The sequence below is a fragment of the Microcebus murinus genome, chromosome 9, assembly GCF_040939455.1.
Source record: "Microcebus murinus isolate Inina chromosome 9, M.murinus_Inina_mat1.0, whole genome shotgun sequence".
NCBI classification, from domain to species: Eukaryota; Metazoa; Chordata; class Mammalia; order Primates; family Cheirogaleidae; genus Microcebus; species Microcebus murinus.
Window position 1 is genome coordinate 67,063,668 of NC_134112.1, and position 20,065 is coordinate 67,083,732.

At 38.1% G+C, this 20,065-nt stretch overlaps 1 protein-coding gene across 7 annotated transcripts in view; it reads right to left on the reverse strand.

Moving 5' to 3' along the window:
• The window catches only part of DOCK4 (dedicator of cytokinesis 4), a 424,117-nt gene that overhangs the window by 77,412 nt on the left and 326,640 nt on the right, over positions 1-20,065 (reverse strand). For all 7 annotated transcript variants that reach the window (XM_012736139.2, XM_012736138.2, XM_012736141.2 and 4 more), the window contains exons 26-27: positions 15,851-15,949; positions 6,219-6,313 (exon numbers count right to left, since the gene is read on the reverse strand). In XM_012736139.2, the coding sequence (XP_012591593.1) occupies positions 6,219-6,313; positions 15,851-15,949 (194 nt within the window). The remainder of the gene's footprint in view (positions 1-6,218; positions 6,314-15,850; positions 15,950-20,065) is intronic.

Sequence of the window (20,065 nt, forward strand, 5' to 3'; positions counted from 1 at the left end):
AACTGGGTATCAGTAATGCTGATGTTTATATATTGAAAAACTAAGGAAACGTCAACCTGGAGGACAGCAACTTTCCTACAACCTGGTGGGTTAACTGGGGTGGGCAAAAATCATCACAACAACATTTAGGGCGGATGGAAATCCTGGACAACCATCAAAGGAATTTATCTAAACTTCCAGCCTGCAGGAGAATCGCCTGAAGGATGCATGAGACTCCAGGGCCTCCCCCCACCACCTGCGGCTTGGAAGGTTAGCTTGGGGGCTACCAGGTGATTCTGATGCCCCTGGTCGCCCTTTCTCATTTTGATGACTGGTGTTGCAGATAGAAGACAGATGAAGGCTGGAACTTAGAGAATAATGACATCTGGGGAATTTGGCCTCGTTTACCACTGTATCACCAAGGGCATAGCCTGTGTTTGTTACACGCCTGTTATCTCATAACTATATTGACTTCTATGCTTATACTTATTTGCCATGTTGGATAATTCTAAAATGTGAAACTTATAAAACTTTCAATAGGTTTTTATAGATAGTTTGAAGAACAGACTGAAATGAGACCAAGCCAATCCAAGTGGGGGGCACAGCGTCAGCTAAAGCAGGGAAACAAGAAAAGGAGTGATTTTTGCTTTCGGGCAAAGGAGAGGCAAAAAAAATGAAAAGGGATTTAAATGGAGTGATTTTGAAGACCCTCTCAACCAGTACTCCACCGGGCAGCACTGGGAGAAAATCACTTATGCAGCAATATCCTCTGTTTTGATCTATTAGGCTCAAATCCTAAGGCAGCCTTTCCTTCAAGTATCCATTCTCACTACCAAGTCATAACTCACAAGGAGGAGATGCGGTGTGCAAGGTATTCTGTGTAAATATTTGCTATAATTAAGTTTGGCATACTCATCATAGTCATATGCCGTTTTGATAAAAATCAGTATCTCATCTTTCCCTCAACAGTAAAATCCTTTAAGGATAACTGCCGTTAATAAAAACAAAAACAAAACAGAAGTAGCTGTGTCAGTGGATGCTCAAAAGCAGAGGTCCTCAAACTTTTTAAACAGGGGCCAGTTCACTGTCCCTCAGACAGTTGGAGAGTGCGCACTGTGGGCCCGGGACGAGTAGGCTGCTAAGCTGGACAGGCAGCTGTGGCAAAAACACCCTGAGGGCTGGATAAATGTGCTAAGTGGCCCTCATGTCACCCTCGGGGCGTAGTTTGAGGATGCCTGCTCAAAAGAGTAGCTACTCTACCACTCAACTCTTCAGGGTCTGAAAAGGCATCCTCTGCCTCTCTTCCTGTTATTATAGCTAAGCTGTCAATGCTCCTAGGTAAGGTGAAGCTTTTCTTGTGTGCATGAGATCAGTACTACTATAAATGTGAGAAGTTTCCTTCATTGAGAAGGTCTTGCCACAAAAACAATGTCAGCTGAACTAAACTGCATTCCCACATAGTTGATTTACTTTCAGGTGCAAGCTCATCATGGACAGGTAACAGATAGTTCTTGGACCGGCACACATGGCAATCTTGCACTCAATCTCATCCCTGCGTGCCTACCCAAGGACACTGTTCCTTCAATTATCCCTGTTTTCTTTACACCAATGTTTCTATCTTTTACTAATAGGGCCATTCCTATTAGTAAATCAATACGCTATAATATCCCATATTTTAAAAAGAATCCTAGTCCTCATATCTCCTTCCAGATGTAGCCCTATTTCTCTGCTCCTTTTTATAGCAAAACACTTCTTAAGGGCTGCCTATAATTACTGTCTTCAGTTTCTCAACTTCTATCCACTCTTGAATTCAGGCTTTCCTCTCCACTATTCCACTGAAACAACACTTGTCACGGTCATGAATATCTATCACGTTGCCAAGTCACAGGGCCAATTGTTGGTCCACATCATTGCCAGCCTCCCTGGGGCTCTAGATATTCCTTCCTTCTTGAAATACTTTCTTCACAGGATATTATACTCTGCTAGTTTCCATCTTTCATCACAGTCTCCTCCTTCTCAGTCTTCTTTCCTGGATGCTTCTCCACTTCCTCACCTTTAAAATGTTGATATGCCCCCAGTGCTCAGTCCTATGTTCTTTTCTCTTTTCAGTCTGCACTTTCTTTCCTGGTGTTCTCATTCAGTTCCATGGCTTCAAATCCTGCCAATATGCTAATAACCCTAAATGTCTTCAGACTTCTTCCCTGAAGTCCGTACAAGCAAGTCCAGCTTTCTCTTCTACCTCTCCACTTGGATATTTAATAGCATCTTGAATTTATGTTCAACACAAGTGAACATAAGTTCACTTCTCTTACCCTCAATGCTACTCTTCTCGCCATAGTTTCCAACTAAGTGAATGGCACCACAATTCATCCTTTTGTACAGGCCACAATTCTAAGAGCCATCTTCAATTACTGTTTTTCTATCCCACCCACATTCAGTTACCTGCAGGTCTTGTTATCCTTATCTGCAAAATCAATCTTCTCATGACCTTCACCGCTATCTACCTGCCCAAGCATCGGCATCCCTCACCTGGATGAGGCAGTAAGCTCCTAACTGGTTCTCTCTGGTTTCTCCTTTGTCTCTTTACCCATCGGTACCTGGGCCCTGTCTTACTACCCATCAGTCCTTCCCACATTTCAGCCACACTAACAGTCTCACTTCCTTGAGTGTGCTGTATTTATTCTGACCAGAGGGCCTTTGTATACGCTGTTCCTACTGACAGGAACATTCTTCCTTTGGTGTTTCCCTGCACTTCCTGCTTTAGCTTTCAGCTCAAGTTTTACTCTTTCATAAAAGACCCCTCATACTCCAGTCCTGAACAAAGCTCCTTTGATAAACACCCTCATAGACCTATGCTCTTTATCTTTACAGTTCTTATTTTATACATGAGGCACTGGAAAATATTTACCAAATAGATAGGTCAGTAAATGAATGGATGATCTCCCCTAAATGATTTAACAAATCACTTTGCTACACAGATCTCATGTGAAACTTATATAAGTTAATGTATGAGATGTTTGAGCCCAACATACACACACGATAAACAAAATAAAGACTTGAAATTTCAACTGAGGGGCCAGGGAGTTTTTACTTTCTTCAGTAGGCAAGTGTGTTAAAAGATTTATCTCCCTGAATATATGTATATAAAGCTGTGACTTTATTTTTGTACTTCATTTCACAATGTGTATGGGAAGGGGGTGGAGAGAAGCTTGTCTCAAAGTGTCCTATATTTTTGGTACTTACTTTTCATCTTCCTTATGTTTCTTCTTTCTTAGATTGAGCAGTTGTCCTCATTAGACACATCTACCAGGAACTTACAGTGGGCACAAGATAGCTTTGCAGCAAGCAAGAACAAGAAGGAATGTCTCTTGCCCTTGCAGAAATTGGAGTGGACCCACTTGCCATGTTACACAATATCAGGCATGCAGGTGGAAATAAATACAGAACCACACAAACCACCAGGTGTCTGGTCACAGATTTTGGCAGGATTTCACAGAAAGCAGGAAAGCTAGAAGATGTGGGACAACACAGCTTATGGATGAAAGTTAAAGGCATTTAATTTACTTGAAAACATAGGAAGAAAGGACCAACACATAAATGAACATTCATTTTCAGGGATGAGCAATTTAGTTGCATTCAAGAGCAAGGCCAATGGTGACTTCTCAGCTAGCTGCTATCAATCTGACATGTATTAACTACCCAGGTGGGCTAATAAAAGTGGGAGTTTGGGTTCAAATGCCTCTGAGAGGCCCTGATTAAATGTATATCTAAGAAAGTTAATACTACGGAAGAAGAGCTGGTCAACTTAAATGACACAGATCTAATTCCTACAACTTGCTTCTACACAGCTTAGCAAAGTGGGAACTTTTTCTTTCCAGCGCATGTTCTTTAACATACTTAAAATGCCTTTAACATCTTTCAGAGGCCTACTTTTCTACCAATATTATACAGGTTAATATTTATCACACATAAAACACAAATAGTTGAGCGCTTTTTTCTGGGCTATACACTGCATTTATAAAGCAAGGCAAATCTCATATGTTTTTGTAATATGAATGGGAAATGGCTAGGGACTACTAAGTAAGGGGAGGAGAGAGAAGGAGAGGTGAGTAGGCAAGTATATAGCAGCCAGCCTGCTCCAACTGGGCAGATGTCTCACCAGACCCTGGAGTTCTGTCCATGAATTAGGTTGGAGTCACAGCCACCAGCCACTGCCAGTGGAGTGGCAGTGCCAGACTCCTCTCAGCACTCACTTGGGTGGCAATGGAATGAAATCACTGAATTTAGCAAAGGCTGATGGCACTTTTCTTGGGTTTGCTATTGGAGTAACCTTCTGTTTAAATATATTACACAGCAGATGAAAATCTTGAACATTATGTATTTACTCCAAACCAGAACCTATACTTCTCAGTCTGTTATCCACTCTAGTGACCACAAAAATCTTTATAAGTGGAAAAAAAAATGGGGCAGAGAGAGAGAGATGGTATTTAATATCCAAAAGCCACCTTGTTGTCATGGTTTTCAGCAAGCTCAAGCAAAGACTGTGTATGTAAGTAACAAAATGTCAAAGTTACTTTCAGTTTGAATTTCTGCCACTGAAAAGTCCAATTCAATCCAAAATATCCCCTGCACATGAACAAATGTTGATGCTATGTGATGATGATGTCCACAGCCTGGACCCTTCCCATCTGGCTCCCTGGATCACTTCACAGCCCTCTCCAGGTACCCAGAATGTTTACTCTTCGGTAATAAGGCCAGATGCATGAGCGAAAGCTCCCACTTAAATCTGTAGCATGTAGCTATCCAAATGAATAGATATTTGATTCTACTCACAGATATCAAAGTAAATAAGCTAAGTTCTAAAGAGAGCTATTTCAGCAGTCTCAATTAGTCTTCAAAATGGAAAAGCTGCTTCTGTACTTATGTAAAATATGCCATATTATACTATTTGTTACTTCACAAAGTTTTTAACACATCATTTTAACACCTCTGAGTCTATAAATGCATACTGCAGCAGAAGCTGTACTGAGCATATCTAATCAAACTCAAATCCTATATTCTTGTGGCTCTCACCACCATCACACCTGGTCATCTAGGGAAGTCATGGGGTGACCTTGGCCAATGGATAGGTGCCTAGAGAATCCAACCTTCACCCTGAGCAGGAGGGTATTGGTGTTTGGAGAAGAAGAGGAAGGAAAAGTAGGCACGTATGGTCTTGGAAAGTGAGAATGCTAATGAAAGAGGGTAAATAAGTTTGGAAGTGAAGATCAGGCCAGTTTTCTAAAGAACTTCTTCATTCTGTGTCCTGAGACTATGGGGACAGGAAGCAGAAAAAACAGATACCTCCTTGACACTGTACTCCCCAGAATGGCCCTCGACATTCTGACTATCCTTAATATTCTTTCCTGGCTCCCATTCCTTCAAGTATTGCCCTCAGATCATTTTATTTTTTTACAGGATATGCTTAATATAAGCTAATTTTATCAACTTCCAGAGATTCAAATATCACCTCTACCTCAATAGTTTCCTAAATGTCTGTTTCCAGTTCTGAACTTTCCTCAGAGCACTATTTTCAATTCTTTCCTGGCCATACCACTTGGATGAATCAAAGGAACTTCAGTCTTCATGTGTCCAACCTAAGGGCCATGTCTTATTCCCGGTGCTCAGCACATGGTAGATGCTTGATGTATTTTGTTGAGATAAAAAGAATTAAGAAAGGTCAGAAATGACTCAAATGTCTAGCAACTAGGAACTGGTTAAATAAACTATGGTATACCCATTCTATGAAATATTATTCAGCTATAAAAGAAAAAAAGCATTAAAAAATGAGGGACTTCTATCTATTAATTTGGAAAGACTGCCAGTATTTCTGAGTGTAAGAGCAATGTACAGAACAGTGAACACATTATGCTGCCTGCTAGGCTCTTCATAAAAGAACACTGGAAGGATATGCAAGAGACAATAGTGGTTACTATAGTCTGGGGATAGAAGGTAGATGGGAATGGAAGTTCTCAGTGCATACTCTGCTATATTGTTTGATTTTTGAATGATGTTAACATATTCTAAACAAATAATAATTCAAAACAAATAGAAATAATTTTTTACAAAAGACAAGAGAAGTTAATTTGTAGGCAAAAAAAAAAAAATTTCAAACTTGAGATCAGATTAAAAAGATCATTTTGTACTCTCCTCTTCCTCTATACCATGATCTGGAAGTACCATCAACATAAATGTCTTACTTGTTAGCAACCAAGCGCATAACAGTCCAGTCCTTTGGAAACATCTCTGGGCGTATCAATATTCGGAACACAGTAAATATCTGCAGCAGGAAATCCTTGGATAAGGAGAAAGAGATCATTTTATGGATTAATTGTAATTGCCAGTAAACACACACACACAAACACACACACACACAGAGTAATGTTGTAACCATTTCCAAAGCAATCATAGAGAAGGAACCACACTTTAATAATTTACACAAGGAAAGGGATCATTACGCTTCCCATTCCCAGCACCCAAACCCACTGGCTTGCTACCCTTCCCAAATGTTTTCTCTTCTTTTTATTTGTCAGGTACAGTGGAAATGACTTTTCATTTCTCTTCTCAAATGCTAACAATTTAGATTCTGAAAATAAAAATGGAAAACTTGCAACAGGAGATTAGCAGGCAAATATAATCCCTTTCTTCTATTATAGTAACCTAAACAGCAGAACTTTTTAACTCAAGAGAACAATGAACAGCCCTGGTTCAGTTCTATTTTCCTTTAAGTGGGTATCAAACTTTAGAAAGTTATGTTTATAAAAAAGCATCTATTATAAAACCCTATGTTTCTTGGGGGCGGGGGGCGGTTCTTGAGATGCAGTAGTAATGGGATGTGTGCAGGTGGATAGAATGTGAGTGAATTTTCCTGAGCGTGTGATGCAGAATCAACTCAAATGGGGATGTGTGCTAACTTGAGCCAGTGTTGAGTGCTCAGTAGCTATGCGAGTGGCAAGTCCCTCACAGGGATGCTGCGCCACAGGGCAGCAGAGTAGCATTTACCACGCGATGTTATCTTTAAATGGATCACCTGAAAACACTCTTGACCAGAAGCTGGCCTCAGACATGGAAATGTCTTTTCTTTAAACATTATAAGAGACAGGAACAAAAATGCGAGAGCACATGATACTTAAAGGGGAGTTAAGGAGATAATGTACCACGTGTATTGAATGAAATAGAGCTTTCCCAACTTAAAAAGGGATTTGCTCAGCCTAGCTTTCATTTAGATTTATTAACTAGAAAACTTAAAAATAAAATGCAATCCAAAACACAAGGGTTTTGTTTATCAGACCCAACAACACATTATGTTAAACATGGAAGCTGCTTGAATATAAGATTATGGTTGTCATTCATATCAACAGAAGATAGATAGAATCTAAAAACTGAGAACCATGTGGCAGCTTCATTGTTTTTTTTTATATATATATTCTAACAGCTTCAATCAAGCCCATAAATATTTTGACAAGCATTTATTTTAGCATCTTCGGCATCAACACACATACGCTGACGTGTCGTGTATACACCATGTGGAAACATGCCCACCAGGTCGTCTGTCTCCCCATGGCTAGACAGATTGTGCCCATGGCTCTAGAATCACCAGAAGCGGTTTCCCAAATGCATTCCACTGCAGGTCAGGTAATTAGGGGAAACACTTCACCTTCTAGCTCTCTCTTGGGATAGCAGGTCATTAGCATACTAACACTGTCACAGGCCCTTTTTGATATGTTCCTAAAATTTATTTCAATGGTTTTTCAGTTGATTCTTTTGGGTTTCTCAGACACGAATACATATAATCCCTGCAAAAAAAATGATTTTTGCATTTATCTTTCAAAGAGTTGTACCCCACTTCAGTTTCTTGTTGCATTTGCTCAGATAGATATCAAAGAACAATCATGACAGTGGAGATTCATTTGTTTTTCATAGTCTACAATTAGGAATAGTTTAAATAAATTCTAAAATACTGACATTCCATCTTCTTGCCTCAAAATCTGTAACAATTAGAAATTGGAGGCAGCACCCTGAGTGGTGGTGTGCATGTCTATGTGTGTGGTGGGGGTTTTGCGGAGGCAGCACAATGATGTCAGTTGCATGGAGAAAAAATTGCCAGAAAGATTTAGCTACAGGAGGCAAGACATCTGTCTTAAGGGCTAGCAACTTCAGTTGTTCTTTCGTAGTGCTGAGGACAAGGAAAAGATTATTCCAAGTGTAGGAGTTGGGGATAGATAACCTGTTTCTGTGCTGTCTCATTTTCCTATTCCATTTCACAAAATAAAAGGCTGTGGCAGCATGTGGCCATGCTATATAATGACATAAATCTTTATTTCCCTTAAGAAACCTTTTCAGTGTCTTGAGTAGCTTTCTACAGTGTCCATTCAAGGTTCATTTACATTCATGAAACCAAACACATTCATTTGTGGAAACCTTATAAGAAAAATAAAAGAACAATATACTGAGAATCAGAAAACCTAGATTTTAATTCTGGCTCTGCAATTAACTAGCTTAAAGACCTTGACAATTTACTTAATCGCTCTAGAATGGAGCTCTTATACCTGGAAAATATGGGGACTTTAAGGTTTCTTATAGTTAGAGGAGTTTTAAAAAATCAATATGATCATTTACAGATTCAAAAGGCATCTTCAAATTTTTCTTATTTCTAAGTTGTAGGTTAATGTTTCATCATATCACATTGTGATAACACAGATATCTTCCATTTTGGTACTTCCATGTAATTTAGTTTAGCAAGTATTTGTCAACTGCCATGCAACAGGGTTTATTTCAAATTCAGTTGTAATATTTTAAAGCATTAAGACCTGAATGCTAGATTCTTTAACATCCCCTTCCCACCTACCCCAGATACAGTGGTATTTTCTTATCTGTCCTAAGTACTTTTCAGCTCTGGTCATTTCACTAAATATGTGCTTTTGCATAGATAGACATAATTATTTTGCACATTTAAATAAGTAACAGATTCCTTTTATAATTTAAAAAAGAACACTGTCATGCCTATAATATTCGTGCTTGGATAGCACACAGAAAATAGTGTTTCACATGCTACCGTTTTAAACCTGGCAGCCTGGGAGCAGTTTCTTTTTCTGTTTGTTTACTTCATATAGCCCAGCATAGTAACTTAACTGCATTATTCAAATCAGGGTTCAACATAAAAAAGAAACAGGGAGGTGCTACTTTATAGAAGTACTTTTCCTGTAGTGCAAAAGGTTCAAGTCAGAAAGTTCTTGTGAAAATCTTGCAAAACAATCAAAAGTCCTATATTCAAAGAAAAAGCAAAGCAGGAACAGTTGTTATGATTTTAGAAACTATCGAGAACATTGATTCATTTATAAATATTGGGTAATTTACTGTGTGCCAGGCACTGTGGGTGACATTAGATGATGGGGACACCCGGCTTACCAGGTAAGGCATATTCTTTTCTTTATTCATGCAACAAGTATGTAAGGTGTGTCTGGGACATGCTACACAATAGTAAAGAAGCTGAATGTGTTCTGTGCTTCCATGGAGCTCACAGCTTGGTAGGAGACATGAATGTTAATCTCATAAGCACACAGACGCATGCATGCTCCATAAACTGGACGACGTCTGAGGGTCAGGTATTCCACGCAGAGGGAAAAACACCTGCAGGCCACAGAGGCAAAAGAGAGCACAGGGTTGCCTGGACTGCAAGGGGTAGTGGCAAGACATGGTGCCGAAAGATAAAAGGAGATAAATAGAAGGTAAATAAACAGCGATAGATAAAAGGTAAACATCATAACTTTTCCATAGCAAGGAGTTTGGACATTTATCCTGAGTGTAATGTGGAGCCACTGAGTGGTTTTATGCAGGTATTTGAGAGGATCAAATTTATGTTTTAGAAAGATTTCCTAGCTGTGCCATATATAAAACTGTTCTGTGTTTATCCATGATACTATGATATCAAGAATGGCACAAACAGAAACTAGGTTTCTGGAACAGAATTGGTAAGACACAGAAAGAGGAACTCTTAGACCATGAAACATGAGTTAAGACATCCAGAAAATAAAGCAACATGAAGCAGGTAGACAGACGAGGACATTGTTTCCTTATATCAAGAACAATGAATAGGACAGAGCTTTCTAGAAACATAATTCCTTTACTTATGATTAGGCTATAGACAGATGTTATTTTTAAAATTTGCCACAAATTTCAAAAGTGTAATGCCCTTGATATGGGGTTTGAATTCAATTAAAGGGTGCTAATAATCATTATCACATTGAAATTTACATCCTTAAAACAGAATCTTCAAGTGTATTATACCAAATAACTCCCAAGTGATCTTCAATCTTTTAGAGCTATAGAACTATTTTTCTGTTGTAATTAATATATTCAAATACGGATAAGTCACAATAATTATAATGGAAAAGATGGCTTATTGAAGCAGACAAAAATATTAAGAGCATTAATTCATTCAACAAAGACTTAACCCTTTGCACTTGCTTTTTTCTTGATTCCTTTATTCTACTCGGGATTTAAGTTTTTAAATACCCCAGATTTTACAAAGCGCAGCAGTAGAATAAAAAACTGAGTTTCCTTTCATACAAACGTATTTATTTGGATTTTTTATATTTCAAATTATTGATATATTCAAAGAGCAATTTTAATCTCTATGATTTTTGCTAACCGTGTTGAGTCACACTCGACATCCGAGTGCAAAGGGTTAATGTTCCATGCTCTGTGCTTGGACACAAAGACATGGTCCCTACTCTCAAGGACCCCATAGTCTTCAAAAACACAAGGAAACAGCAAATAATTGCAGTGCATTATTGCATGCTATCAGAGAGGTGGGACTGTAAACTATGACCTGAGAGGGCTTCATCAAGAAAGTGATACCTGGGCTGGATTTTGTAGCATAAACTGTATGAAATCACAGAAGGAATTAATAGGAGTACATATTAGGCAATGGAAATGAGGTTGTAGTGGAATAGGCATTTCAGATAGAAAGAAAAAGGTGATTCAGAGGAATCAAAAATTATGTATAGGGTTTGTTAGGAACACACAAGTAGTTTCAAGTGGCTGGAGTGAAAGGTGTTCGGAAGGGGGTAGAGGATAATGAGGTTGGAAGGTAGACTGAGGACAGGCACATGACAGATTGGACTTTATCCTGTAGATAATGGAACATGCTCAGAGTTTTAAAGTTGGACTGAGGCTTGATCAAATAGGATTTCTGAAAGCTAGTGGGCCAGTATATGGCAGACAATGAAGAGTTATAATAGTGCTGTACTTAACTTCCAGAACATGGATAATCTTATGCTTACAGCAAGATTTCCACAGCTTTATGAAAAGTCATAATCAACAAAGAACAGAAGTCTCATGGCTTTACATATACATAAAATAGCAAGGACGTGGACAAAACTTTAGCCCCCGGTATAAGGTGGGTGTATAATAAAACATTACTGACTAGATGAGGCATAAAAAAAAAAAGCAATCACTACCTAGTATTTCTTTTGTTCATTTTAAAATAATTATATGTTCTAGAGAAGAAAAAATTAAACAATGCAGAGTTCCAGCCCTCAGGTCTTTGCTCCCACACACTTGTGTTCTGACACTGTGACTCACGCCATTCACACGTGAGTACCTGAGGACCAAGGAAAAGAAACGGCACACTTCAAAGAGCCAGAAGCCACTTCAACGTAACCCTAGAGGTACCCACGCTCCTCAAGCGTGGTGGAGTTAAAACACCATTAGTCACGGTAGATACTTGAGAACTAAATACTTGCAACATTCGTTTTGATTTAGAGAAACACTGGGAAATCCTAAAGTCTTTCTTTAAACTGATAAAAAGAAAGGACAAAGCATTGACGCTAGAAATAAGTAACAGCAACAATATTCATTTAAAAATCTCAATGTCAGTGTGTCAATATCAATTAAAATTTAAAATGTATATATCCTATGACCTAACAATGCTACTTCCAGGAATTTATTCTACAGCAATAAGGGCACAAGTCCATAGAGATACAACATCATGACGCTTATGGCAAGATCATTTCTAATGGGAAAAAATCAGAAACATCCTGAATGCCCATCAGAAGGGGAATGATTAAATTACATAGCATCCACATAATGAGATTCAGAAGAATGAGATTTGGGCTATATAATATCCATGAGATTATCATGTGGACAAAAGTACAGACCAATATGAATAGGGTTCCACTTAAAAAATGTCTATGTATGTATAGCATAAGAAACAGTTTATGAGGACACACCTCTAGATGTTAAGAGCTGTCACCTCTGGTGGTTAGGATATGTTGGTAGAGGGGAAACATACTTTATCACTTTTTAAAACAGTAGGGTTACATGGTGTTTTTGCTGTCTAATCCCAATATCAGTTATATTTTTCCATTAAACATCACTCTATTAAGTTGTACTTTGCCTTTTATTTAATTTCTAACTTAAATGTAGATATAAAAGCCCCAAATAACTCTCCCACTAATAATCTGGTCTTTCCAAAACATCTCCATTCTATGACTAGAACTATCTTATTATCTTCTAAGAGATGACAGATGAAATCTTATACAAGGTGATAACAAAGATTTTGGTTTAGGAAACTTTACTAAAGTTCAAGGAAAAGCTGAGTTTAGCTGCCTGAGCAAAGAGCTCAAGATGTTAACAGAATTCTCAGCTCTCCTGCGAGTTAGCACCTCTTTCCTGTATCTTCAGCTTCTCCCTGGCCACCAGCTCTAATCATTCATATTTAATGATGCTTAAGTCTTCTCCATCATAAATATTCCTCTGACATCCAGACTTACCCTTCAGTAGCTACCTTATCCTCTTCTTGAAACATTGCATACAGCTTTTTCCTTTTCTCATTCCTTAATCTATGACAGTTTGGCTTCTACCCTCATCACTAAAGTTGCTCATGAGGTTCACCAACAATATTAATAGAACCTTTCCTGATATTACTTGACTTTCTTGCAGTGGCAGACGCTGTTCACCCCTCCTTCCTCCTTAGTGCTTAGAAGTCTAGGCGGGTCCTTTTAACTTCATACTCTACACCAGGGGTTCTCAAACTTTTTAAACAGGGGGCCAGTTCACTGTCCCTCAGACCGTTGGAGGGTCGGACTATAGTTTAAAAAAAACTATGAACAAATTCCTGTGCACACTGCACATATCTTATTTTGAAGTAAAAAAACAAACGGGCAAACACACCCGCATGTGGCCTACAGGCCATAGTTTGAGGACGCCTGCTGTACACTCTCCTTGGAGGTTCATATCTATACTCATGATGTCAATTATTACTCATTGGCTGAGAGTTCTCAAATCTACATCCTGAACTTCAGACATTGTCTACTAAACATCTCCATTTGGATGTCCCTCAGATGACCAAGCTCAGGCTGAAACTGAAATTACCTTTGCTCCCAAACCTGTACACCTCCTCTTCCTCCTGGGTTCCCCATGCAGTGAATGGCACCAACATCCAGCCACTTGTCAGAGGGCCTAGGAATCATCTTCAACTCCTCCCTCTCCTTCACCTTTTTTATATCAAGTCATAAAGTCCTGCCAATTCAACTTCCTAAATGTCCCTAGACTCTAACACCATGATCACCTCTATTTCTGACTATTTCTAGTCATTTCCAGCTAAGATTACTGCATCAAATCCTTTACAGGGTTCTGCCTCCCATCTTGACCTCAGTGAATCCATTTTCAAGAGTGCAACTAGACGGGCCTTTCTTACCTCAAATATGATCATGTCTCTCCCTTCTTAAAGCCCTCCAGAGCTTCAAAATGTCCTCAAAATCAAATCCATACCCATTCACAGAGCCTTAGGTCCTACGACGTTCTTCCTCGAACTCTATATTCTATCAATCAACCAACAACTATTTCTTGAATGCTTATGATGTGCTAGGCATGTTCTGGGATCTGAGGATACAGCAGTGTACCAGGCAAAGCCTCAGACATCAAGTAGCTTATAATCTAGTAGCTGTGGGTTGGGGAATTCCCATAAACAAATAAACAAAAATATTCCAGATTCTAAAAAGTATTATAAAGGTAGGGTAGTGGGTATGCTATGTCAGTTAGTGCATTCAGCTGACATTTTAGTTGAGAGATCTGAAAGTCCCAGCCAAAGATATGTCTAGCACACTCCTACTAATCTCTCAGTTCTCAGGTCTTCCTGGGATCTCCTTTGAGTCTGGGTTGGCAGTAACTCCGAGATGCTCCATAGCACCGTGTGCCTACCCTGTAGAGTCACTACTCAGGGGGTCAGGCCCATGACTGTCTGACTCCTCCCTACAGGAAAAGGACACCCCATGCCTAGATGACATCCCCTGTGCCTGGCACACTGCTCGCCATGCTTGAGTTGCTCAATCTATATTTCCTGAATAACAGATTAAGTAATGAATATCACTAAATCACTCTCCTGGTCCGAAGGCCTAGCTAACTTTGAAGAGGGAAATATAATGGCCCTTTGAAAAGGTGTGTTGGCTAACTGGAATAAGGAAAGTCCACATAAAACACTCTATTCATTATTTCCATTTGCTTTATTATTGTTAATGTGAATATTAAAGCATAAAACACAAAACTAAGATTAAATTAGTTTTGTCTTTTAATTTATGTTTTTCTGGTATTTTTCAATTCCCAGTCTCTATGAAAATATGTTTTCTATGGGAAATTTTCAATATGCGGTCATAGACTTCTTGAGTAAAACTGTGCTAAAATACAATTTCTGATTAAAGCTAATAACTGCACAATTATCTTCCTTTTGACATTTTGGATTTCCATATCTAGAGTGGATAAGTCCTAAGGTCTTTTATCCATTTTTAATTCTAAACTCAAGATTGAATGTAAGAATGAAAAAGATGATACCATATGCCAATTGATTAATTGCTAGGTAGACTACATCTGCCCCCAAACAATTCATTGTTTCATAAGTCTCAGCTTGTCAACTGCTCCAAGGTAATAGAAAGATTCTTCTGAGATTATACGATATTTTCCAGGCAGTTAAAGTCAAGATAAGTGACCCCTATGCACTATCCATATTAAAAACCTACAAATCTTCCCCTAAGGCACTGTGAAGGCTTTCAATAGCAAACATTGCAGTGAAACTGTACTTATTGTTCTAGTAATACAATTCTCCATCACCCAGCATTTAAGCAACCTCTCCAATATGATGCTTTACATATGAAAGTTGTCTGGAAAACTGGAGATGAAACAGAAATAAGAACAGATGACAAATCGCTCCTCCAACTGAGAACAATCACGTCTATGCTACATGACACCATGAAGGAAGCATTATAGCTCCCCAAATCTCAGCAAATATTGGACTTTTAGAAACCTTTTAGCACCAATATTTTCTGTTTAATGTCAGCCTGTCAGACTAGCATAGCATATTGATTAGACTATGGATGATAGAGAGTATCAAATCCAACTCTCCTTTCTTAGTCATAGAGTTGCAGCCAGAACTTCTCACTATGGTTTTAAAGAGATGAAACTAGCTAATATATTTACATATTCTCCCTCATCTTTTATGTAGGCAATATTTCTAGGCTCACTTAACTAGAGTGAGTCTATTTGCTCTTTTCTCCTTAGTTCTGTTATTCTGTTTCTAGTTTATTTAACTTTGATGACAGGTATTTCAAATCCTATGTCTTATCCCAAATGAGAGCTAATAGCTTTGCTTGAGTAATAGAAACTTAAAAAAGCCAATATAGATGAGCAGATCTGTGGATTGAAGCTGAGAAAAAACAGTTTAGAACTGAATGGAAACAGGTAAAGCAACTGTCCAGGAACTATCTGAACAGTGATGAATAAGAACAAAAGAAATTAAAAAGATATATTAGAGAAAATTATTTAAAAAGTCACTTACCCTTAGATCTTCCTTTGTATTGAAACTATCAAGAAGCTGCTGATAATGTCTATCTGTCATTTGTCGTAATAGGGACAGGAGACAAGCAACAAACTCCCCCTAATTAAAAAAAAAAAAAGCATATTTTTAGTAAGGACATAAAAGAACATCAGTAACTCACTCTGAACTATCCTCAAAGAGAATACTTTAAAAGAAAATCACTATGATACAAACTCACCCTATGAAGTCTTCTTAATCTAAATTACCCAAAATATAACAGCTAAAATTTCTCCCTTTGATAATTACCATATACTAGGTATATATGCATTTTTAATTTTAGAAAGAATGTTTTTTTTTACTTGGGTGAAAGCTTTTCACTTGGGAACTAACTCCACATACTTAAAGGAGGTAAGGCATTGAGGCTCCTGATCATGTATGAAGCATTTAAAATACCTGCGTTCGTTATACCAATTAAGCTTCGTATCAACACTAAGAGGTAGAGGATGGATATAACACTTATTTAAAGAAGATAAAATGTAGATTCAGATGGGCTAAAAGACTTGCCCAAAGTCAGACAGCTAGAAAGGCTGGAGTTATCCCCAGATCTTTCTGACTCCAAAGTCCTTCCTGTAGCTTTGTGCTCCAGCTTTGAATTCCTGTGACCTCCAACTCATTGGACTACTGATCTGTGGACTCACAGGGTGTGGAGAAAGCCATGTATTGCATTACGTTGGTTTCAATCTTCTTTTAAAAAATAGTTTTAAATTAACGGCCATTCTTTTGTGCTTGGGCTTTATGTGATTTAATCCTATAAATTCCAAGTCTTAAGAAATTAACAACAACAAAAAAAGCATATATAGCATCCACAGACTTGAAGACCTATATAAAACTGCCATCACTTGCATTTTCCAGAGCACTTATAATTTAAAATATCTGTGTTTGCAGTGCAGCCTTTTTCGCTCAGCAAAGAATTTATCTACTTTTAAATAGAGTAATAACATTTAAAACAGAACAAGCACAACAGGAGAGGCAGTCAGTAGTAACTGTCTATTTACAGAAGTACAGTTTAATTGGGAATTGGTTTCTTAGACTTTACATGGAAAGAGACAATAGGCTCTAAAATTAGAGACCAAAAGCCCCGAGAAATGGGATTTTCCAATAGAGGCAGCTGGGTCGGGGCAGTCAGTTGTGTCCTCAGCAGCTGCCGTGGGAGGCCCGAGCATGCTACTTAATGGGCATGTCAGAGTAACCAGAGATTCACGCTGGCTCCTTGCATGTGGATAATCAATTACAACACACAGGTATGACAAAATAATTGTACCCTGTACACTTATTAAGGGCAAATATTCGAGAAACTAACCAGTATGGGCCAGTAGAAACAGCCTCCAAACTCAATATATTACTTTGTTAGTGAACAAGGGTACCCTTGATATTTAACACAAGAAAATAAAAAATTTAAAGGCAAAATTATTAATATTTTAGTGTGCATGTGTGGAAGGAAATAACCCAAGGCCAGGAAAAGAACTGTACATTCTAAACAAGAGTAATTTTAAACGAGTGTAATTTAAATTATAACTCAATAAAATTAAAAAAAAATTACACATTATGATAATACTATGGAATGGTACTATGTGTAAGTCTCCATACTTTTATTACATTACTGAGTTCATTAATTATTAGAGCCTTGTTGGGTAGATACTATAAACTTCACTTTATAGAAAAGATAATTATCTGTTAAGGTTCAGAAATTTACCCCAGGTTCCACAGCTAGTAAATGGTGAAGCCGGGATATGAACCCAGTTCTAGAGGTCTGTACTCAGTGGCTCTTCTTCCTTCTGCTCAGAATGGTTTGATTTTATAGAGGAAATGTACCTGAGATTTGGGGCTATAATTCAAATGTAAATAAGTATATTAGAATCTGTCAGTTGATAACCAATGTCCATACTTTTTTTTTTTGAGACAGAGTCTTGTTCTGTCATCCAAGCTAGAGTGCCATGGTGGCATCACAGCTCACTACAACTTCAAACTCCTGGACTCAAGCGATCCTCCTGCCTCAGCCTCCTCAGCAGCAGGGACTACAGGTGCACACCACCAAGCCTGGCTAATTTCTGTAGTTTTTGTAGAGACGGGCTCTCGCTTTTGCTCAGGCTGGTCTTGAACTCTTGACCTCAAGTGATCTTTCTGTGTAGGTCTCCCAGAGTGCTAGGATTATAGGCATGAGCCACTGCACCTGGCCCACTGTCCATCCTTTTTAGCTTTTCTATTATTTATGTCCTTACTTAAAAAATGAAAATCTACTTGGCAGAAACCCATTCATGTCTTTTTCATCTCTTAGTTTTTCCACATCCTACCTACATTGTCTTCAACATAGCTACTATATTAATTTTCCTAAGATATTTACTTCAACACATAATCATATGAATAGTGTAATAACTTGAAGTTGGTAGAATGACATATTATTTGTAAAAACATTTAGTAATAAGAATTATTTGATAATGAAAACTTTCATATTAAGTCTTTCCACTCAATGTATTAATACATAGGTGAACATCTCTTTGAATCCAAGTTAACTATTTGAATTTGTCATCTCTGACTTAGGCCCATTGCAATAATGTACCATCAGGCCATATAATCTCTTCAACCTTTATGACGTATTATCCATCCCAACATCCATCCTGCAATGTAATTTTATTTATCCACTTAATCTATTTAGGAACTCCAAGCATATTCAACCCCATTTGGAGGCCAATATTTTACTGATGTATTTTTTTTATTTATAATGTAATTTTCTTTTTTCTTAAGAAATTTAAGAATGTATCTATATGAAAATGCTAGACTCACAATTTGTTAAAAAGAATAAATAAAAAAACAACAATGGTCAAGATTTACTTAGCTGTTGTGTGAGAATTTCCTACACATAAACCATCTTTAAAACTCTGCAGTCTTCAGTGGCCATTTTTATGTACAGATTGAATATAAAGGGTACTTGTACCAATAACTGTGTGTAATAAGAGTTTTGGATGGCTACAACAGTCTTCGATACATCTTCTATTATACATATGCATTATTTTTTCCAGATATTTCTTACAGAATTCTCCAGGACCCATTTCCCTTCCCAACCACAAGCTGACAGTGCATGGAAACTTAGACAAGCATGCCAGAGTCTTTAGACATGGCCTATGCCCAGCTGAGTCACCTGCACTATAAATAGTACTTAGCAGAATTATGTACAAGGAAGCATTTATAAACTGTAAGGAATCCTGGAGCCCTATTAGTTGAGGGTGTGCAGCAAATGGCCATTTATGCTGCTTTATAAAATGTGCTTCTATGTACAATTAGATTTTCAAAGGAACTGATCACAATGGTGCTTTTTAAAATTTCTAGCTATAGAGAGCACTTTAAAGTTTAAATAAGAGTTGGTGGAAGAACAAAAAGTACAATCCTTCTAAATTTTAAAAATAAGGCCTCTGTTATCTGGAATTGTGATACACTGGAAGCCAGTCCCCACGCTGGCACTGCTGAGAGGCAGGGCAACAACCGTGGTACTTACACAACACTGGAAAAATCCATCACAACACACTGGTGGGATCTGCTTTTACTCACAGTGTGTCTGTTTAACATGGCACTTTTTCATATATGTGTCTGCAAAGACCGGAAAGGTGCTCAATGTAGGATCACCACATAAAGACTGCCTATTCCGAGAGCTCTTCTCTGTGAGAAAATGGTGAAGAAATTAGACAGACAGATCTTCAGTGCCCAGAGAGAACTGATTTTGTGAATGACCAGAGTATATTTCTCACCATGGAATTAGTTATAACAAACAACAATACAACTATCAATTCTGCATCAATAATGCTGTTACTGTGACTCCAGCTCCTACCACAATTACTGATGGCTAAAATTTACTGAGTATTAGACCAGCTATTGTTTACCACTTTTCCAGGTTTGATGAAATCTTCACACTAAGTATAATTATTTTCTCTGTTTTAAAGCAAACAAACAGAGGCCTAGGGACTAGTAACTTGACCGACATCACGTAGTCAATGAAGTGGCAGAGGAAGAATCACGCCAGGTCTCCTTGTGTACCCTAAAAACAATGTCCTAAATGTATAAAACCAAAGACGCCAAATAACTTAGGTGTGTTTCCTAGAAAATTTCACCCCACATACCTTGAGAGTTTGGTTTTTCATACAGCAAGGGGTCCCACAAAGATACAGAAGAAAGATTCTCTTTATG